General features: G+C 40.8%; 1 protein-coding gene across 2 annotated transcripts; it reads left to right on the forward strand.

Annotated features, from left to right (window-relative positions):
- Positions 1–2570: 2570 nt before the first annotated feature.
- On the forward strand, positions 2571–12292 carry tnfsf11 (TNF superfamily member 11). 2 transcript variants are annotated; one of them, XM_010880164.4, is made up of 4 exons: positions 2571–2853; positions 5134–5169; positions 8813–8972; positions 9935–12292. In XM_010880164.4, the coding sequence occupies exons 1-4, from the start codon at positions 2659–2661 to the stop codon at positions 10399–10401; spliced, it is 858 nt and encodes a 285-aa protein (XP_010878466.1). In that variant the 5' UTR covers positions 2571–2658; the 3' UTR covers positions 10402–12292. The 2 variants fall into 2 exon arrangements, with proteins under 2 accessions (XP_010878466.1, XP_010878467.1); XM_010880165.4 differs by having other exon boundaries at positions 2575–2853; positions 8813–8948.
- The last annotated feature ends 7685 nt before the right edge of the window (positions 12293–19977 follow it).

The following is a 19977-nucleotide window of genomic DNA, read 5'->3' on the forward strand; positions in this document are numbered from 1 at the left end:
GCCCAAGGTCAAAAGGTCACTAAAGTGCTTGGCTCTAGTGACACAAGTGTTTGTCTATAGAGGCATGTTCCCCATTGGACCGTGCAGGGATACATCAATTGCTTACAAATGAAATATAGTTCTACTACACATAACTGAAATCATGTGTGTGGTTTTGTGCAGTCAAAAAGCCCATAATAACCGAGTATTACGTGTTTCTAGAGCCAGGAGGTTTGCTGGTTTAGGGCTAGAGACATAAAAAAGCCAAGTTTCTCCCATGAACTCCACTGGCACCCAGAGATTCGCTTGGATTTTGCTAACTCAACCAACTGACCCCCTCTATCCCCTTTCTATTGTTACCGTCTGCCTAAAATAACCTTTGTTTCAAATAGGACATTTTTTCCTGCTGTGTCTTCAAATACTACACTGTTGTTTCTTTTGCTGTCATCAGAAAACAGAGCGGCGCATGGGAGGTAATTCCTGTCTAATTCTCCAGGCCTGAGGAAGACTAGTGTGATGTTGATAATACAGACACACTAGAACACTCAAACCGTAGAAGCTGAGGCAGCAGAGAGAAACCAACAGCCCTCAGGGGACAGATAAAGTTGCATTTGATTTTATTGAATTGGACTGGATTGTAACGTTTTTTGGGTTTGGTAATGACTTTTACAGGCAATAGCATGCATTCTGCGAGTATATACTTCAAATTCCATCAAACAAAATGTGATTGTGGTTAGGCTAATGTTGGTCAGATTGACTACAAGAGATGTTGATGGGAAGCTGCTACTGGAAAAACCTTAATTCAACAAGATAACCTCCTAGAATATGGATCCCCCTCATTTGCTACAGGTCCTTATGTATGTTGCCAAACAGTTTCATTGTCTGTAGCAATGCCATATAGGGTGCTTGGGTTGAGGTGACACTCCTATGAGTAACTTGTCATGCCAAGTCAAGGCGTGGTCACGTGTCTGCAATGCCTGTCTGTCAGATCAAAGGGATGAGAAAGTCGGTCTGTCTCACTGGGTTTACAAGCTATGATATGTTGACAGCTTTTTTAGGGATCCCCATTAGGCAGTGGTTATTCTTCTTGGGATACAAGCAGGAATAAAAACATCAGGTATAAAGCCAGATGAGACAACCACATTTCCCAGTCATATCAAAGTTGTGTCATAACAACATATCACTAAATAATACAAGAAACAATACAAAAAATGTAACAATTTAGTAAGTTGTCCATTCGGTGTTTGCTTCGTGCAATTTAAAAAAAATAAAAATCTGGTTTTCGATCCTGTTTGAACTGCTACTGTAGTCATAGTTACCCATGGGTAGCAGAGATTTCCATTAAGTCAAGATTTTAACATTGTGCATTTCCCAGCTTCTGTTCTAAACCTGGGGACTGTTAAGAGACCTCTGGTGGCGTGTCTGGTGTGGTACCGGCAATGAGTGTCCAAACTATGTGGTCTCAACTATGCTGTCTAAACTACGCGCCAGCTTCTTCAACAGACAATTTGGTACTGTCAGCACAACGACACCTTACACCAGGACTAATTGTGATGCAATCAATCTCTCCTGGTTATGATTGTGTCAGTGTTTACGTCCAAGAGTGGGACAATCCTGTAGGTGGGTGTTGAGGTTGAGGTGTTGCACGCACAGAAACACAGTCATTTCCTGTGTTAGGTCGTTCCATAAAGCGAGGGCCTTTTGCGTCCCTCTGATATGTCACAAGCCTGTGTTATTATCTGTTCTTTAATATAGACCGCATGGACAATGAGTCAAATAAATCAACATGTTTTTATTATCAATAACAACTTGTTAAAGTGCCAACCTTCTTTTAACCTCGATCCCTGCAACCTTTGAACTTCAAGTAAGATTGGTATACTTCATTGCAAGTACATTTAGACCGTTGCTGAAAAGCCCTAGTTATTTTTATGCTTTTGGCATTCATTTCTAAAGAGATTATCAGTTATTTAATTGTATTGGTCATTCATTAACATCCATAGTGTATCACTGTTACGTAAACTGAGTTCTCATTTAATGTGGTGAAACTATTCCTAAATAATGTTATTGACCATCTAACAGTCAAACCATAGTCAAATCATAACAGTCAAATCAAAGCAGGCACTATGGTTTTACTCCTTTTACCTATGTTCTGGTGTTTTTTTTGGTGGGAAGCTGAGGTCAACCCTGTTCATGTATTTGGCACTACAATAAGGGATAGTTCAGAATAAAAAAATAACACATTGGTTTCCTTACCTCGTACAAACTGAACAACAAAAGAGAGATATCAGGGACGAGAATTACTTCTCAATTACCTTGTAACGACGTATACTACTAAATTCACAATGCGAAGACGTTACCGCATGAATCACTATTGCTTTCTCATACGGTACGATTAGGCCCATTAAACAATACTCCATAGCCTTGTTAAAGAGCTCGGTCTAGTTTAACCTGTCTTGTATAATTTGTTTCTGTGTGTGCGTGTGTGTGTGCGGGGGGGGGGGGGGGGGGGGGGGGGGTGACACAACACTAGACCAGAGATTACTTTCGTCTGATGATTGGTTGCCTCCCTACAAAGAAAGGGAGCCGCTTTTGCCCACCCACTGTTTATAGCTCTGCTCGGTCAGAACTTCCTTCCTTCCACTGAGAGTAGTCTGTTCATCCAGAGCACCAGGACTCACCATGGCAGCTAATGATTACCGAGGCTACCTGAGGAACAACGCCGATATTGAGGGCGCTCAGCCCAGATACCACTCAACTCACAGCTCGGAACCCAACTATAGACCGCTTGTATTCGGAACTCTGGCTGTTATGGGATTGCTGCAGATTGCATCGAGTGTGGCAATCTTGTTACACTTGACAGGTTATCTGCAAGAGGTAAGACACTTTTCAAGATGCACAATGGTTGATAACAAGAACTATACGACGGGACAAGTTCTAGCGATGCGATAGTAGTGCGTTACAGTACTGTTTTCGACTTAAAACAAGCAACCTGGTAATAACCTAAAGTCTGAAGTTGCAACATTGTTGAGCAGTTATAACTGCTGTTTTTATGTACATCTTTTAGAATACCTTAAATTGTTTACTACCAAGAAATAGCTTTTTACTGTTTGAAGCGCACATGTTTGAACCTTGCAGGTTTGCGGATACAGTTTAGTCTCGCCACTTCTAGAGAAACTTGTGGCTGGTGAGCGCAAGCACTTTTACTTTTGAACGATCTGTTCTGTGTTCTCTTCATCTATGGCGGTAATTTTGTGAATGTATCTCCAGTTGTCACCACTTTCTTTCACTTACCGAAGATATTATGTACTGGTACGGACCTTATCAAAGCAATTTCTCGAATTTACAACGATACTCAATAATGATACAATAAGAGTATCCGCCAAATGGAGAAAGTGTATAAAGATATAGGCTACGTCAAGCAATCTTGTTAGTAAAATACAGCTGTTTTCACTTAAGCAGAAATGTTGGCGCGTTTACTCTGTTATTTACAGTTTTGTATCGGAAATGTATCCTTTGAAAATGGAGAATAAACAGATGTTTCTTGATGCAGATTGGGTAAATGGACAGTAGCTTGGAACCTACAGCTTATAGGCAAGAGATCTAAGACATACACAAATAATCTATTCAAATGATTAAACGATTTTTAAACGAATATATACATAATTTAATTAGCACGAAAACCATGCACAGATTCGTATGGCCCACATTCGTATGGCCAAAGCAATAACACAAGCTAAGCGTTGATCCGTTCTCTCTTAGCGTTGAGTCAAGTGTCTGAGCCCTCAGCATACATGTCAGTGCATCAGGCGGTTCCCGGTCACCCTGCACGACAGTATTAACACCGCCTCTGAGTTGTTGTTTTTGGTGGAATTTAGAGGTGAATTAATTTCAACACGTCAAACAACAAGAAAACATGTCAGTTCCATCGTGGCACTCCACCGTCTTCACACACAGATCCAATGAAGCCCGGCATGGTGTGTGTGTGTGTGTGTGTGTGTGTGTGTGTGTGTGTGTGTGGTGTGTGTGTAGGTGTGTGTGTGTGTGTGTGTGTGTGTGTAGGTGTGTGTGTGTGTGTGTGTGTGTGTGTGTGTAGGTGTGTGTGTGTGTGTGTGTGTAGGTGTGTGTGTAGGTGTGTGTGTGTGTGTGTGTGTGTGTGTGTGTGTGTAGGCTGTGTGTGTGTGTGTGTAAGAAGGGAGGGAGCCTGCTGTAAAATAATGTAAATGTTGGTTTGACTTTTGGCATAAACACAGTGCTGTGTGTCGGGAGCTTGTTAACTCCTGGAGACAAGCCCTAGTGGGAAATGAGAGAGAGCAAGGAGAAAATAAGACAAAGGAGCAGATAGTGGTGAGAAAGACATAGCTTCAGAAAAAAATAAGATGAGAGAGAACAGAAGATGGACAGAGAGAGGGATTGAGAAAGTTGGATATTAAATACATGTTTAGCAACCATATTGTGTTGGGAAACAGATGCAGAGAGAAACTCTTATTAAAATCTCTTTTTGAGATGGCCTTGGTCCTGCAGTAACAGGCTTATTGAGCTCAATTTGTTTTCAGTTTAGGGACATGTAAGGGAAACAATGAGCTGTCCTGTGAATGAAAGGGGCACCTGGAGACAGCACCATGTTTTAGCACTTTGAGGTAAATTGTTACACAAAGCCCAGATATTGGCAGTACATCTTCCTCACACCGTCAGAACACCTGTAGTTACTGCATCTGATGAGGGAGAAGGAAAGAGAACATACCACAGGAGGAATTTGCTGCTCTAAACTGTTTCTAAACACTCAGACTTACAGTGGGTGAGAGACCAGCATGTACGGGACATCTGGTTCTAGATAGTCGTAGTGATGTAAATTCTGTATGGTTTAAGAGACCTGATGCTGACCGGTACAAACCTATGCTAAGTGATGCAATAATGGTAAAGGTGGAATGAGTCCAGGGCACAAAATACAAACCTCAGAACTATTTAATGAATTCATGTCATTAATGGTTGGCCAGAAAGTCAATTCACCTTGTGTTCCAGGTTTCAGTCAGTGGACTGTGACACTCGTGAGGCTATTTCAACTACTTGTTCTTTGATGGGGGGGGGGGGTTGGAATAAAAGTGTTTGTGATTGCTTGGTAAAATGTGTCATCCCAGTGTTTCTTTATGTTTCTAGGTAGATCTCTCCACGCCGCCTCAGCCAATAATAGAGGTGAGTAAAACCCTGATTTATCCTAATACACTACCCTGTCATTGGTCCAAGTGTTTTTACTCTGAATATGTTCTGTACTTCCTGTTAAGGCATGATTCATGAAGCCTGTTATTTTTATTCAAGGTGTTGGCTGTCAGTTGTTTTTTTTTTGTCTTTCATGTCAGTGTTATTTGGTTACACGGTGTGGTAATGTAACAAATGTGAGAAAAACGAAAGTGCCATTCTGAGGGAAATAACATGTAAACCATGAATATCTGTGAAAGAGGACTTTCGGTGGTTATAGGTCATGTTAGTCAGATTACAGTGTGTACAGCGTCTCAATTTCAAGGCTCTGTTTCCTTTCTGAATAGCTAGGGGAACCGGTGATCCAAGCAAAAACCTTCCACAGCTTCATGCTTGTCATACACTTCAGTCTTAAATGTTTTTAAAAGGCGTTTGTGGTGACCTAAAACGAGGTGTGCTGTACAAACAAAGATGAGCAATTGCATCATCCCGAGCCAATCACAGTATCAAAGCCAATGACTTGTTTTCAAATTGCAGCATTTCCCATGCGTGTTTTGCGAATCTGGGCCAACTCTTCGTTTTCTGGGGCCAATCAGAATGTTTTTTTTTTTTTTTTTTGACTTGGTGGTACTTGCAAAATCTAACATCTGCAGGCATGGCATAGCATTTAGTTCGATCAAACAGTTTAGCTGGCCAGAAAATGTGAAAACACCTTGGTATCTACAGTATGATCCGCCTTTGGGTATCGACAAGGAGAAAAATGCTGAGTTTTGGAATTTTAAGAATGTTTGTTGCTTGGCACTTCCTCCTAAAACACCTGTATGAAGCAGTAATACCAGTGAGGGGTGTTAGGTAGGTAACGTTTTAAAGCATGTTGAGCAATGGTAACAACACAAAAACACATTTACCCATTCTCATTTGCGCTTAGTCGTGCTGTTCCCATGGTTTTGTTTTTAAAGTGAGGAGCAGAAAGCTAGTTGTGCATACCACAGCAGCTTACCACCCTAATCCAAACCAAGTGTGGTTTCAGAGCCTTTAGATAGGTCAAGCCAGTCCTACCCACAGTTCTAGGGTCAAGTATGTTTTGTCATCCTAATAAGGTAAGGATTGAGGGACAGGTCAGGAGCGTAGTTGACCTGTGTGCTTTGCTTTACTGTATTTGAGGGACCAATCAGATGAGGTTATGGTTTGGCAGCTGCCATTGCTAAGTGTCTTGAGTAACCTTTCAGTCATCAGGGACAATGGCTTATGCATGTCTGTCTGTCTTGAGTAAACTGTTTTGAATCTGTAAGAGTGACATAGTGTCGGTCACAGAGGAATGCACTATTGTTGAGGTCTCACAGGGTTTTTTTTATGTAATTTTACTTGGAATGTTCTGCCATCTATTTGGCACAGGTTTCTCCGGCAACAGCAGAATCTTTCCAGGAAGTAAAACAACACAGAAAGAAAGGGAGCCGCTCTACTTTGCTGTGCTGTGCTTTAGCTGTGTTTAGTTTCCCATAATTCTATCGTTTCAAAAGAAATTCTGTATTTTGTACTTGCTTTTGTTGAGGAGTGCTTAGACAAACCACCCACTCTGCTCGGTTGTCTCTGCTCTACTCGGGTACTGGGGAGGCCTTTGTGTTGTCAGACTCACATCCAAGACCGGGATGGTTCCCATGCTGCAGTCTGAGCCTTACTGCAGCGTGCCGGTTCCAGGCTGCAGAGTAAACCCTGCTGTAGGCTTTATGAGGTGTGAGGCTGACAGGCCGGTTCCCAACAGGTCTGGCTCCCAATTTGTTATTTTTGAGTCTGCCCGGGGTGGACATGCGTGCGTGCGTGCGCGTCTTTGTTGACTAGTGAATGGGTTTGTTGAAGAGCAGACATTACTCAGAGCTGTCATATCTGATGTTTGCCTTTTTATATTCTCTTTGATTTAAGGCAGGATCTGGCCAGAGTAGGCGTATAGTGAACTGGCTTCTCTGGATCTTGAGTCAGCCTGATTGCTGTAGGGTCAGAGAGCACGAGGACTTACAGAGGACTAATGACTGCAGCCCATTGTGCAGCGTTATACAGTTTTGTGCAGTGCTGGTCTGTAGTTTTCTTTGCCCTAGTGGACTAAACCGTGTGAAAGGTGTTTCAACATAGCAAGATCATATTGTACAGGAATGAATAACTACGGGCTTAGATGACCACAGTGTGATGTGGTTTTTCACCCCATCCACTATCACTCCTATAACCAAGGAGTGATTGACCCCTGGGGCCTCATGTGATGGGATGCCGGCCCACGAATGACCAGTCAGAACGTGGTCCTGCCTGATCCGAATGGCCCTGGCCTACTGTAAGAGGATGTGCAGTGAAACTTTTACTGCCCCAGTCTGTGCTCTGTTGCTCTCCAGCAGATGTAATCCCGCGTTCCTGGAGTGAAGGTATGAGGTGGTTGAGTGTCTTACCACAAATCAAGGGCGAATGCCACATTGTTGAGCCATGGAAGGCAGTCGGTTTGGGATTTTTGCCGTAGCTTTGGCCAGGCTTGTTTACCTCGTCTAATTCCAACCCACTTTTCTATAAACATCTTCACACGAGAATTGTTCTTGGAGGAGAGACAGAACGACTCTTGGAATGAATGCCATTCAAGTCTGTCTGCTCCTGCTTAGTGTTACACAGGTGCAATGAAGATGACCCACACCAGAATTCTGGGGCAGTAGTCTTAGTTTCAAAGTTCCATGCCGTTCCTGTTCAGAGGTACCGTGTGTGGTTTTTAGGTAATTTAATAGCAATCATTAATTTAAATAGCGTTGAAGTCGAGACTTTTGTTCTTGCTTTTATTCCATTGCTCGCGGTGGATGGGAGATGCCATTTTAAACATACCAGGGCTGATCAGAACATTGGAAATTACACCGAAATGATAAAAACAAGTTGGAACATCTACTGAATGCCCCTGTTCTGAAAGTTGGTGTCTTTAGCAGACTGTAGGTCTTGACATTAATCTTATTCAGGGAGCCGGCCAGACAGGCTGTGCAGCTGTCTATTTACCTGCATAGCTGTGTTTAGATCAATGTGCTGAGTCTTGTCCCCTGTCTGTCTGCTGCTCCTGTGGGGGATTTGTATGTCATCGTACCACACTAGTGGTGAATCAAATCAGAGGCGGAGGTGGTGCTGGAACTGTAAACGGCGCATCCATTTGATAGGTGACTCTAGAGAGCTGTCCTAGGGTCAAAGAACCACACCGCAATTACTGGGGCTGCTCACAACTCGTAGCTCCTGGCTTAGCGGTTAGCTAGGCAAAACTACTGGGAGAAGGGAGAAACACATGCACCCTAACACAGGCTATAATTAAAATAGACAATGAAAATAAGCATTGGTTGAAAAATGTAGCGACTGCTTAGAAAGTATTAAGAGTAAGTGAATAGCACATAACTTCTAGTTAGAGGTTTGCGGTGGTGCCATCACTCTCGACTTGGAGGGAGGAATTTATCAAACTAATGTACAAGCTACACTATAAAATGACACTCTAAAATAGTTTATAGCAGAGTTCAGCCTTTACAGTTCCACTTGTAGAATTTGAATTATTTTATTATACTTCTAGAAACAGTCTATTATTATGGCTCCACCTTGCTGAAGTTTAACGAACCGTCAATTACGCTTTCTATTTCCACAGGAAGTGCAGATAGAGCCAATTATTGCTGATGCCTTGAGGGACCCGAGGAAAAGCAAACAACGCTGCAAGAACCCTGAGAGGGAGGTGCTTCCATCAGCTCATCTACCAATCAAAGCGATCATCGACTATGTGAAGAGTAAGCCCATAGACACGGCCAACAGTAAGCCACAGTTAGTTTAGAATTAGCATACTGCAACCAATATTTATACACAGTACAGTTAGATTAGAACTAGAGTACTGCAACCAATATTTATACACAGTATAGTTAGATTAGAACTAGCATACTGCAACAAATATTTATACACAGTACAGTTAGATTAGAACTAGCATACTGCAACCAATATTAATATACATTAGTTAGATTAGAACTAGCATACTGCAACCAATATTAATATAAATTACATTTAGATTAGAAATAGCATAGTGTGACCAATATTTATACACAGTACAGTTAGATTAGAACTAGCATACTGCAACCAATATTAATATACATTACAGTTAGATTAGAACTAGCATACTGCAACCAATATTAATATACATTACATTTAGATTAGAACTAGCATACTGCAACCAATATTTATACACATTACATTTAGATTAGAACTAGCGTACTGCAACCAATATTAATATGCATTAGTTAGATTCGAACAAGCATACTGCAACCAATATTAATATACATTAGTTAGATTCGAACTAGCATACTGCAACCAATATTTATACATATTACAGTTAGATTAAAACTAGCATACTGTAACCAATATTTATACACAGTACAGTTAGATTAGAACTAGCATACTGCAACCAATATTTATACACAGTACAGTTAGATTAGAACTAGCATACTACAACCAATATTTATATATATTACAGTTAGATTAGAACTAGCATACTGTAACCAATATTTATATACAGTACAGTTAGATTAGAACTAGCATACTGCAACCAATATATATATACAGTAGTTAGATTAGTACTAGTATACTGCAACCAATTTCTATATACATTACAGTTGTGAAAATAAGGGACAAATTAAAATAAGAGAATCATTTAGGCTTCAGCTGACATGCCTGATTGATTAATTTACAAGTTAGTTGAACATCTGCTGTATTGTTCTTGTTCCAGAAGGGGAGTTGAGAGCAGCCATGATCCATTGGGACGAGGCCCAGGGCCACCTGAAGAAGATGCGTTACCACGATGGCCGTCTCCTGGTGGAAGTGCCGGGCCTATACTATGTCTATGCCAAAACATGTTTCCGCTACTACGAACTGGGCCCGGAGATGGAGCCCGGTGACAACGCCCCCGGACGTGGCCATGCCACGCCCCTGGCGGTGGACGTCAACAACGCCCAGCTCATCCAGTACATCTCCCACGAGAAGCACACTTCCCTGCCCAGCAAGTCTGTGATGCTGATGAAGACCGGCAGCACCACACGCTGGAATAACGCCCAGTATAACATGTACTGTGCTCAGCAGGGCCGGGGCGTGGTGCTAGGGCATGGGGACGGACTGTTTGTTAATGTGTCCAATGCCTGGATGCTGGACCCGGAACCCGAGGGGACGTACTTTGGGGCGATCAAGATGGGGAACTGACACGTTGTGGTGATAACCTACTGAACGTTCTGTAGACGTAACTGCCAAACAACCACTGAGAGAGAGACAGCACTTGTATGTAAGATTACTGAAAATTTGAGTGTGTTTTTTTTTTTTTTTTTAAAGGTTTGGTCTGTGTTGCTCTTCAACAGATAGTGTTCCTGCCAGATAGTGAGTTAGGATGAATAGTTACTCCGATTAGGTGCTATGGATACCTCTGGTCTGTCACTAGGCTATCAGAAAACTCCAGATACAGTTCACACATTCATCAGACAAGACTAAACTATGTTGCTTATGTTCAAAAACTGCACTGGATGCTTTTGTTTAACATTTTATACAGTTGATGGTTATCAAACACTTTAGATTGTTGATAGTTGTTTCATAGAGCACTTTCCAAAAAAAATGTCCAATGTGCTTTTCAACCATTGCAGTATGGATCCTATTTTCTGTTTATGAGCTGTGGACACAGTAGTTCATCATCTTCAGTCTGGCCCCTCATAGTTTAGTAAACGTTGTCATGGTCTTGAACAGACGCACAGCTGGGGTACTTGTTTATAGCCAAGTCATTTTCACTAGTGAATTCTTCGCTAATGTAGCTATTAGAACATTTATACTTTTCTGTCCCTCTCAGGAAAGGATGGAGGTTAGAGGTTGAAGGACGTTATGTAGTCGTAAAATCAGTATTACGGTCCTCAACTACTAACATTACATACATTTTCTGTAATGGAATAACCCAGCCCATACCAGCTGTGCGTAACAAAAGTAATATTTCACTCTTGATTTTTGTTAAGAATACACAGAACATGAGCATAGAAGAGTTTGCTAGAGGTTAGTTGTAAAGGCGTAACTGACTCAACTAAATACAATTTGAGAATGTATTAAATAGTTTGGGGGAGTGGCATTCTCTCTGACAAGATTGTCAGAGGCACACGTTTTTGATGCAAGCCAACTCTAGCAGAGATGCTAGCATTGAAGATAATTCACAAACAAGTGTGAGGAATGTGCATTTTTGAGCCATGCTCATTGTCTATAGGGTAATAAATGACTAACAATATACACGTTGCTAACCGATGGTGATGCTGTGCTGACATTACAACATTGTCAACGTCAGATATACATTCTCACTATGCCTACAGGAAGAAAGCTGTATGAAAACTATGCTTAATGAATGAAGTCAACACTTATTTCAGACCAGCCTGACTGATTGAACAATCGTAAACTACGTTTTATCCAGGAGAGACTTGCTGTAATCCATTATCCAGAAATGTAGGGGATCATTGTTGTGGTTGAAACAAAAGTCTGTTTTCCACAATTAATGCAGTATAGAACTTTCCTTGCCCTGTCTTTGGTTGTTTATACAAATAATGAAAATCATAACACACAAAGATAGAAAGATAGAAACTGAAGATAGCTGGCCTGTCTTAGGGGGCAAGAGCTGTGATTCTTGTCTTTATGAAACTAGTGGATCCAAGTTGACTTTGGTCCTCCTTTAATTTATAGCTCTTTTTTTCATTTTACTCTTCAATGAGGTAAATGGGAATATGCACTAAATTTATTTATTTATTACATATAACAATGCAGATATGGAGCATTGCTTAAATGATCAGTCTGCTGTAAAATCATGTATATTTTTTTGTCTGTATTACAGTAGGCATTAATTAGTTATTAGTAGATGCGCTTTTTTTCAAACACAGGGGCTCAATGTTAAATTCTGTATTTATGTATTTTTTTTTCTCCTGACAATTCTGTGTGCACTTGCCTTGCCCAGTCAGAGCAGAATATACTGTCAATAATAAGTTGTGGCAAACTTAGTTACAAAAATCTTGTACATTCTTTTTTTAATTTTATGTTTATTTATGTCAGTTTAACTAATAAAATCATTACTTTTCTATTTAGGTTTGATGTTTGTTCGATTTAGTCCATAATGCCTAACTCATTTTAAGAGCCATATAACATTTCATCCTTTAAAGACAGAAAATCTTAAAATAATAATATTAATATAATGTGACAAAAACAACCAGCTCTTGTTGGTCATAACCAGCTCTTGCTACGGTGCCTATGAAAAACATTCAGTCCTTTTTCACTTTCTTTACATCTTGTTGTGATATAGACAATAATAGATTAAATATTACTTTCACCGTCAATATACAAAAAAACAACAAATTTTTTGAAAAGTTTGCCAATTTGCCTAATTTGCTTCGGCATTGACCGGGCACAAAGCACCAGAGAGGTGTCCAAAGACCCAATAGCCACTTGCACAGCCTCGGAGAAGGGAGGACCTGCCAGAAGGACCATCTCTCCATCAATCAGGCCTTATGGTAGCTAGATGGCTAGATGGAAACCGCTCCTGAATAAAAGGCACATGACCTGACACCTCATGGATTGTGAGAGCAGGATTCTATCTATTAGGCCTGAATGCTAAGTGCCAGTTCAGGCAAAAACAAGCTACTGCTCATCACATGGCTAATACTGTCCCTACGGTGAAGAATGGCGGTGGGGGCATAATGCTATGAGGATGCTTCTCAGCGGCAGGGTCTGACAGGGTCTGACGGAGCTTGAGAGGATCTATAAAGAATGTGAGAAACTGCCCAAATCCAGCTGTGCAAAATTGGTAGAGGGATACCCAAGAAGACTTGAAGCTGTGATCGCTGCCAAAGGCATTTCTACAAGGAACTGAAAATAAGGTTTTAATATGCATTTATTTGAGATATTTCAGTTTTATTAAGAGTAAATTGGCCCAAATGTATGAAAATGTGTTTTTGTTTTGTCATAATGGGGTATTGTGTGTAGATTGATGGCATGTTTTTATTTTTATAAATGATTAAATTAAGTACCCTACACCATCATTTTTATATTATATAATCAATTTCGTCAAATCTCAGTGCAGATATCTGAACCACAAATGACCTTGGGAGTAAACAGAACAAGATGGGAGGCAGTTCATTTTGTTTATGACATGGGTGTGTTTGGGATTCGTGTGTGTATGTATCTGGGATACATGTGTAATGTGTGTATGGGAAATGTGTTGGTTTGTTCTATGTTTCTGGGCTATGTGACAAGAAGAACACAGTAACGCTGGTTCTCTGGGTCCGCTCTGACAGATGTACAGTATGATTTCAGATGTGGGGTGCAGAGCAGCCCTCTAGACAGACCTCTTATTGTATGCTCCTCAGCAGAAGGTCTGGAAATGCCTCTCCTTCCTTCACACATCTATTTGGAGGGACCAACAACAATGACCTACCTTTAAAATACGCAGCCAAAGGCAATTACCTTTATTTGCGTATATGACCTGTTATTGGTAAAAAAAAATTTTAAAAACGATAAAAAAACATGAATACCAGTCTACTCAATTGTATCTGGAAGTATTTTTAAGTACTTTTTTGGAACCCTATCTGAAAGACAAAGGTTTCTCGAACATTTTATATCTAAATATGACAAGTAAATATTCAATGAATTGATTACTAAAAGTGGCTTTAAAGAGGCAACCATCCCACCAAGGTTTTGAGGGGATGGTGAAATGTTCATCGACAGAGCTGTGAATGCAGGACCGCAAAGAGGCATTGAGCTGGCCTGAAAACACATCTTCTGAAGAAGTGGATATTAGTGTAGAGGAAGGCCTGCACCCTGTAATTCCACTGACCAGGATGAATTTCACTTCCCATGATGGATTCATTGCTCACACACATACAACTCGCAAAGATGGCCTTGAGTCGGCAAAATAACCTCAACACAAAGCGTTTTCCCAAACCTTTGCCTTCCAGTATTGTTTGGTACAACCGGAAGTCACAAAAGTGTGCAAAAAAATGTCCTGACAAAAAATGTCCCACGGTGGAACTCTTACCTGGAAATGATTCACTTGGTTATCAGTGCAGATTAAAAATAAAAATGGATACACTGCCGAGCTATTCATGTAAGAGAAATATGTCCCTGCTGTTGCTGTGGTCATCCCAACCCTTTTTGAGGTTGCCACAGATGCAAGGCCCCAGCATCATCACAGTCAGCAACATAAGTCCATGTGCTAGAGGACAGACTAAACAGTTCACCCCTTTGCTCTACCAGCTGTAATGGAAAGTTTATGAAAAACCTGAAAGATGTTGACAAGAGTCTGACTGTTCATGAACAGAACAATTCATACCAGAATCCCTGAGTCTTGGATCCGGGCTTTAAACGGTGTGACGCAGCATCACTGAATACATCAGTAACTTTGCCACAACGTTTTTTAGCATGACACAGGTTTTAAGAATTATGGGAACACTTGTTATAGAAATATGAATCCATGCCATTGTTGTGGTTCATTCAAAATACAAGAGAACTCTAACGTGTAAAGTGAAATTAGTGAAAAAACTAAACAAATCCTATATAAAAGAAAAATATTATTCTGGCTGACATGTACTGCCAAAGAGTATATCCTCATAACTTATTTTTCACCAACTATTGATCCTCATTCAGGAATGTATACAATTCCACAAGCAGCCAAGGAGCTCTTTGAAAATGTACATATGATATGTTTGGATTTGTAACATATCATTCAATCTGCAGGTCATAACATCACATGAACAGGATGATGTAGTACACAATTGGAAGATGTGGTACACAGTTGGATTATGTAGTGCACAATTGGATGGTGTAGTACACAGTTGGAAGATGTAGTATACAGTTGGATTATGTAGTGCACAATTGGATGGTGTAGTACACAGTGGGAAGATGTAGTACACAGTTGGATTATGTAGTGCACAACTGGATGGTGTAGTACACAGTTGGAAGATGTAGTACACAGCTCGATTATTTAGTGCACAACTGGATGGTGTAGTACACAGTTGGAAGATTTTGTACACAAAAAATGGTTGAGGTTTGGGTCTGTTTGGTCTCTCTCCTCACCCTTTGCAGACTATGAAGAAACAGTAAATGAAGAGAGAGCAGCTGGAGTATTGGTGGTTTCTTGGGTAATCCACGTCTCTACTGGGGACCAAAAAGTCTACGGTCTGAAGGGCAGCATATGTTGAGATTAAATTGGAATTTTTATCAGCAGATCAACAGTTCTTAAAGCTTCCAGAGATCAGGAATTCCCCATGGGCTGTCTGGCAGGGGACACAAGACTGCCAGAAGTGTTGCAGCTCTGGAGTGATGAGCATCTGTGAAAACAAGGAGGGATCCCAACAGTGACAGACAACTAAAATGTCATTTGTGCAGTCAGTAATTTAACTTTTAGGTTGGCAAAGTACTGTTGTAGACAACAATATATTAAGATAAAATACAGTACTACACAGAAATATATTAACAACTAAATACAGTACCAGACAACAATATAATAACACTAAATACATATCACTGCTTAGGGAAGGTGTCCTCTATATCATTAAAGTAATTTAATACACTAGAAGCAATTTAAAAATTATTTATTAGAGTTTTTCTTTTTCCTTCAGTATGTCTGTCTCAGACAGTCACTCAATTCAATAATCTAGACAACGTCATTTATAGTCATTTGGTCTGAATACAGACTGGACATAGAGGGCATATGCTCAGGTATGCTCATGTGTAGAACTGTAGGACATTCACTGTAAATTTGCACCCATAAAAAAAAAATTCTACTTTTTTGCGTTTGTTGTTTATTGTTGATTGAGAAGACATTCTAATTGACAGCAGCACCCTGAGAGCAAATAACTGCCATGTAGTGACAATGAATGTTTTATATATGCAATCCAAAGTGTACAAATATTATAGTAAAATACATTCCCATAGTTAAAATCTTGGTCTTTCAATAAATGATAAAAATGCTTGTTTTGACATGTCTTGAAAATAATTCAGATCTTGCTAAATAGAATTTGCGTTGGAGACGGTGACTGGGTTTGTAATGGAAAATGTAGTTGAGGTAAACATTCAGTTGATCGGGCACATGGAGTATCTTAAAGAGGAATCTGATTTCTAGGTTTCTGTCTTCTGCTCCAAAAGAGTCCCACTGTTCTCATATTTGCGGAAGTTTGGTTGCTTGCTGTACATGGGTGGTTAGGCAGTCTTTTTTTTTGCTCTGGCAAAAGGAGACTGTACTTTCAGAGAAATCTTGTATAGACAAAACATTCACTTCAGGAACAATGTTTCACAATGTTTGGCAGCATTTGTATTTTCACCAGGGGGTTTGCACATGCATTTCAAACAGAATGACCATACAGAATACATTTCTGCAGGAATTTGTTCTCTTGTAAAGTCATTTCATTTATCAATGCCTGGCACTGACAATAAACAAATACAATGTGTTGTGTCAGTAAATATTGTGTCCCACTCACACACATATTTGTTTTTCTATCCTTTTGGGCACCTGAAAATCTGAAATCTGTTACCTATCCCCTGACCCTAACCTAACCCTATTACTCTCAATAACCAAACCTTTATGCATAAAGGGGACTTGTGGGAACTTTAGTTCCCCACACATGCACATAGACCTGGTTCACAAACACACACACACACACACACACACCAATTTAGTCAGTTTAGGCTGTACATAAAATAGCCACATTATGCAAAGCTGCAGAATGTGTCAGTTCACTTCATGGTTCGCATATGTAAAAACACAAAGTGCAACGGTTATAGGGCAGTTAGCCAAACCAAGGCATGTCATTGTTAATATGGAATTAAACCTTCAGAAACAAAAACCTTCACAATTCCTTGAAAGATCCCTTACTGCTGACTGATGTATTTTGTCCAGTGTGAGGGAGGCAACTGTTCCGTGACTATCTGCAAAATATCCATAGCAAAGGAAGTACAGTGGGGAGAACAAGTATTTGATACACTGCAGATTTTGCAGGTTTTCCCACTTACAAAGCATGTAGAAGTCATATTTTTATCATAGGTACTCTTCAACTGTGAGTGACGGAATCTAAAACAAAAATCCAGAAAATCACATTGTATGATTTTTAAGTAATTAATTTGCATTTTATTGCATGACATAAGTATCCCCAAAGAATGATGTTTCCACCTCCATGCTTCACGGTTGGGATGGTGTTCTTGGGGTTGTACTCATCCTTCTTCTTCCTCCAAACACGGTGAGTGGAGTTTAGACCAAAATGCTCTATTTTTGTCTCATCAGACCACATGACCTTCTCCCATTCCTCCTCTGGATCATCCAGATGGTCATTGGCAAACTTCAGACGGGCCTGGACATACGCTGGCTTGAGCAGGGGGACCTTGTGTGCGCTGTAGGATTTTAATCCATGACGGCGTAGTGTGTTACTAATGGTTTTCTTTGAGACTGTGGTCCCAGCTCTCTTCAGGTCATTGACCAGGTCCTGCTGTGTAGTTCTGGGCTGATCCCTCACCTTCCTCATGATCGTTGATACCCCACGAGGTGAGATCTTGAATGGAGCCCCATACTGAGGGAGATTGACCGTCATCTTGAAATGTTCTAATAATTGCGCCAACAGTTGTTGCCTTCTCACCAACCTGCTTGCCTATTTTCCTGTAGCCCATCCCAGCCTTGTGCAGATCTACAGTTTTATCCCTGATATCCTTAGACAGCTCTCTGGTCTTGGCCATTGTGGAGAGGTTGGAGTCTGTTTGATTGAATGTGTGGACAGGTGTCTTTTATACAGGTAACAAGTTCAAACAGGTGCAGTTAATACAGGTAATGAGTGGAGAACAGGAGGGCTTCTAAAAGAAAAACTAACAGGTCTGTGAGAGCCGGAATTCTTACTGGTTGGTAGGTGATGAAATACTTTTGTCATGCAATAAAATTATTTAAAAAATCATACAATGTGATTTTCTGGATTTTTTAGATTCTGTCTCTCACTGGTTGAAGTGTACCTATGATAAAAATTACAGACCTCTACATGCTTTGTAAGTAGGAAAACGTGCAAAATCGGCAGTGTATCAAATACATGTTCTCCCCACTGTACTACTTTATTTGTGACTGTTTATTATGAGCACTTTCAGGTCACCGACTGGATTCCAGTGTCTCGATTGAGGAGTGAAATACCTTAGGTGAGGGCTGCTGTAGGTTCAAAACCCTCTGAGGTTTTATGTTACTTCAGAGGGGACATGTCGTTAGTGAACTATGAATGCTTGACATCATCAAGTTCTGTGGTTTGGGGGAAATAACAGAGACCGATTTTACAAAGCAGCTGGGTGCTCAGTTATGCTGTCAGGTTGCTTAGCAGTTCACACACATCAACACTGACACACAAACAGAACATGACACATGCTCATCCATACACATCCACATTGTAGTGCACACATGTGTAAGCACACACACACACACAAACACACACACACGCGCGCTCGCACACACACACACACACACACAAGCGCTCCTCCCGTGCTGAGTCAGCATTGCCAGTTATTTTCACAAGTTTTGCTCCCTGGCTCTTTGTCTTTGCACCAGTACAGACCAGACTTTAGGCTGTTTGAAGCTGGCATTTTCACCACTTAAATAACATTAAGATTAGGAGTATTAAAACAGTCAAAGTGATACTTTTACGAGACATCTTGTAGACGCTTGGGTGTGTGAATATGATTATTAAGAGCCGTCGTCAGTGGCTGGTTGAGGAGATGATAGCTCAGGACCATAGATCTCAGTTGGACAACTCCTTATTGGCAAACTCCCTATGCCAAATCTAATCTATCACTTTTACTGACACTCTGGCTTGAATAAAGTAGTACTGAACTTAATAGAAGTTAATCACTAGATGGCCAAACCTCAACAGTCAAATGTCTCAATATCAACAGAAATGATAAATCTGTAAAACATGTGCATTCATCGTGTGTGTGTTCTGTCCTCACCACCTACTGTCCTCACCAGGAGCCCACAGAGACAGACGTGACTGGAAATTATACTCAGAGGTTGAGGGAATGTTAAAATTTCAAAACAGGAAAGCTTGTGGTTCTCTCTCTCTCTCTCTCTCTGTCTGTCTCTGTCTCTCTCTTTCTCTCTCTTTCTCTCACACACACACACACACACACACAAAACAGCAAGAGAGAGAGGGAATCCCCTGTTGACTCACACACAGACATTTAGCTTTATTCTTAACGTTATCCCTGGATTAGATGAATCAGGTGAGTTCTGCTCAGATAAGGTGATTCTTGGATTAAATGACAACTGGTGACAAAACTGGTCCATCACTCAGACAGACAGGCATGCCTTAAGCTCATCTACATGACAACCTGCATCTATGGTGTCTGTGTTGTTTGGGTGACAGACAGGAGGGCTCTACTGGGTCTTTGTTTACCTCCCGTGTGTTTAACAAGGTCCCGTTGGAGGCAACTGTGTCGGGGCGGGGCAGGCCCTTTGGGCTGCCTCCAGAATCTTTCAGATTTCTGTGATGCAGGCGCAACAGGTGTGTATTGGATGGTGATGTATGCATCTTTTCATTTCATTCAATAGGTTTAATTTGAAATGGGGGTTGACGCGATGAGGATTCTTAGGACAATAATGTGTTAACTCAAGTCAATGACAGGCATAATCTCACCGTGTTTCTATATAGGGTGAATGAGTTCAGAGTGCAGAAGTTTGTGGGTGGGTGTCTCTATGTGTGTTTATGTTTGATAGTGTGTGTGTGTGTGTGTGAGTGCGTTAATATTAGGTTAGGG

This window comes from Esox lucius, chromosome 16, assembly GCF_011004845.1.
Source record: "Esox lucius isolate fEsoLuc1 chromosome 16, fEsoLuc1.pri, whole genome shotgun sequence".
NCBI classification, from domain to species: Eukaryota; Metazoa; Chordata; class Actinopteri; order Esociformes; family Esocidae; genus Esox; species Esox lucius.

Excerpts from the sequence above, each read along its gene's own strand:
- tnfsf11 (XM_010880164.4), top strand. The coding sequence starts at position 2,659 with ATGGCAGCTAATGATTACCGAGGCTACCTGAGGAACAACGCCGATATT. Across the intron at positions 2,854-5,133 it reads TGACAGGTTATCTGCAAGAG|GTAGATCTCTCCACGCCGCC; the intron begins GTAAGACACTTT and ends TTATGTTTCTAG. Across the intron at positions 8,973-9,934 it reads GCCCATAGACACGGCCAACA|AAGGGGAGTTGAGAGCAGCC; the intron begins GTAAGCCACAGT and ends TTCTTGTTCCAG.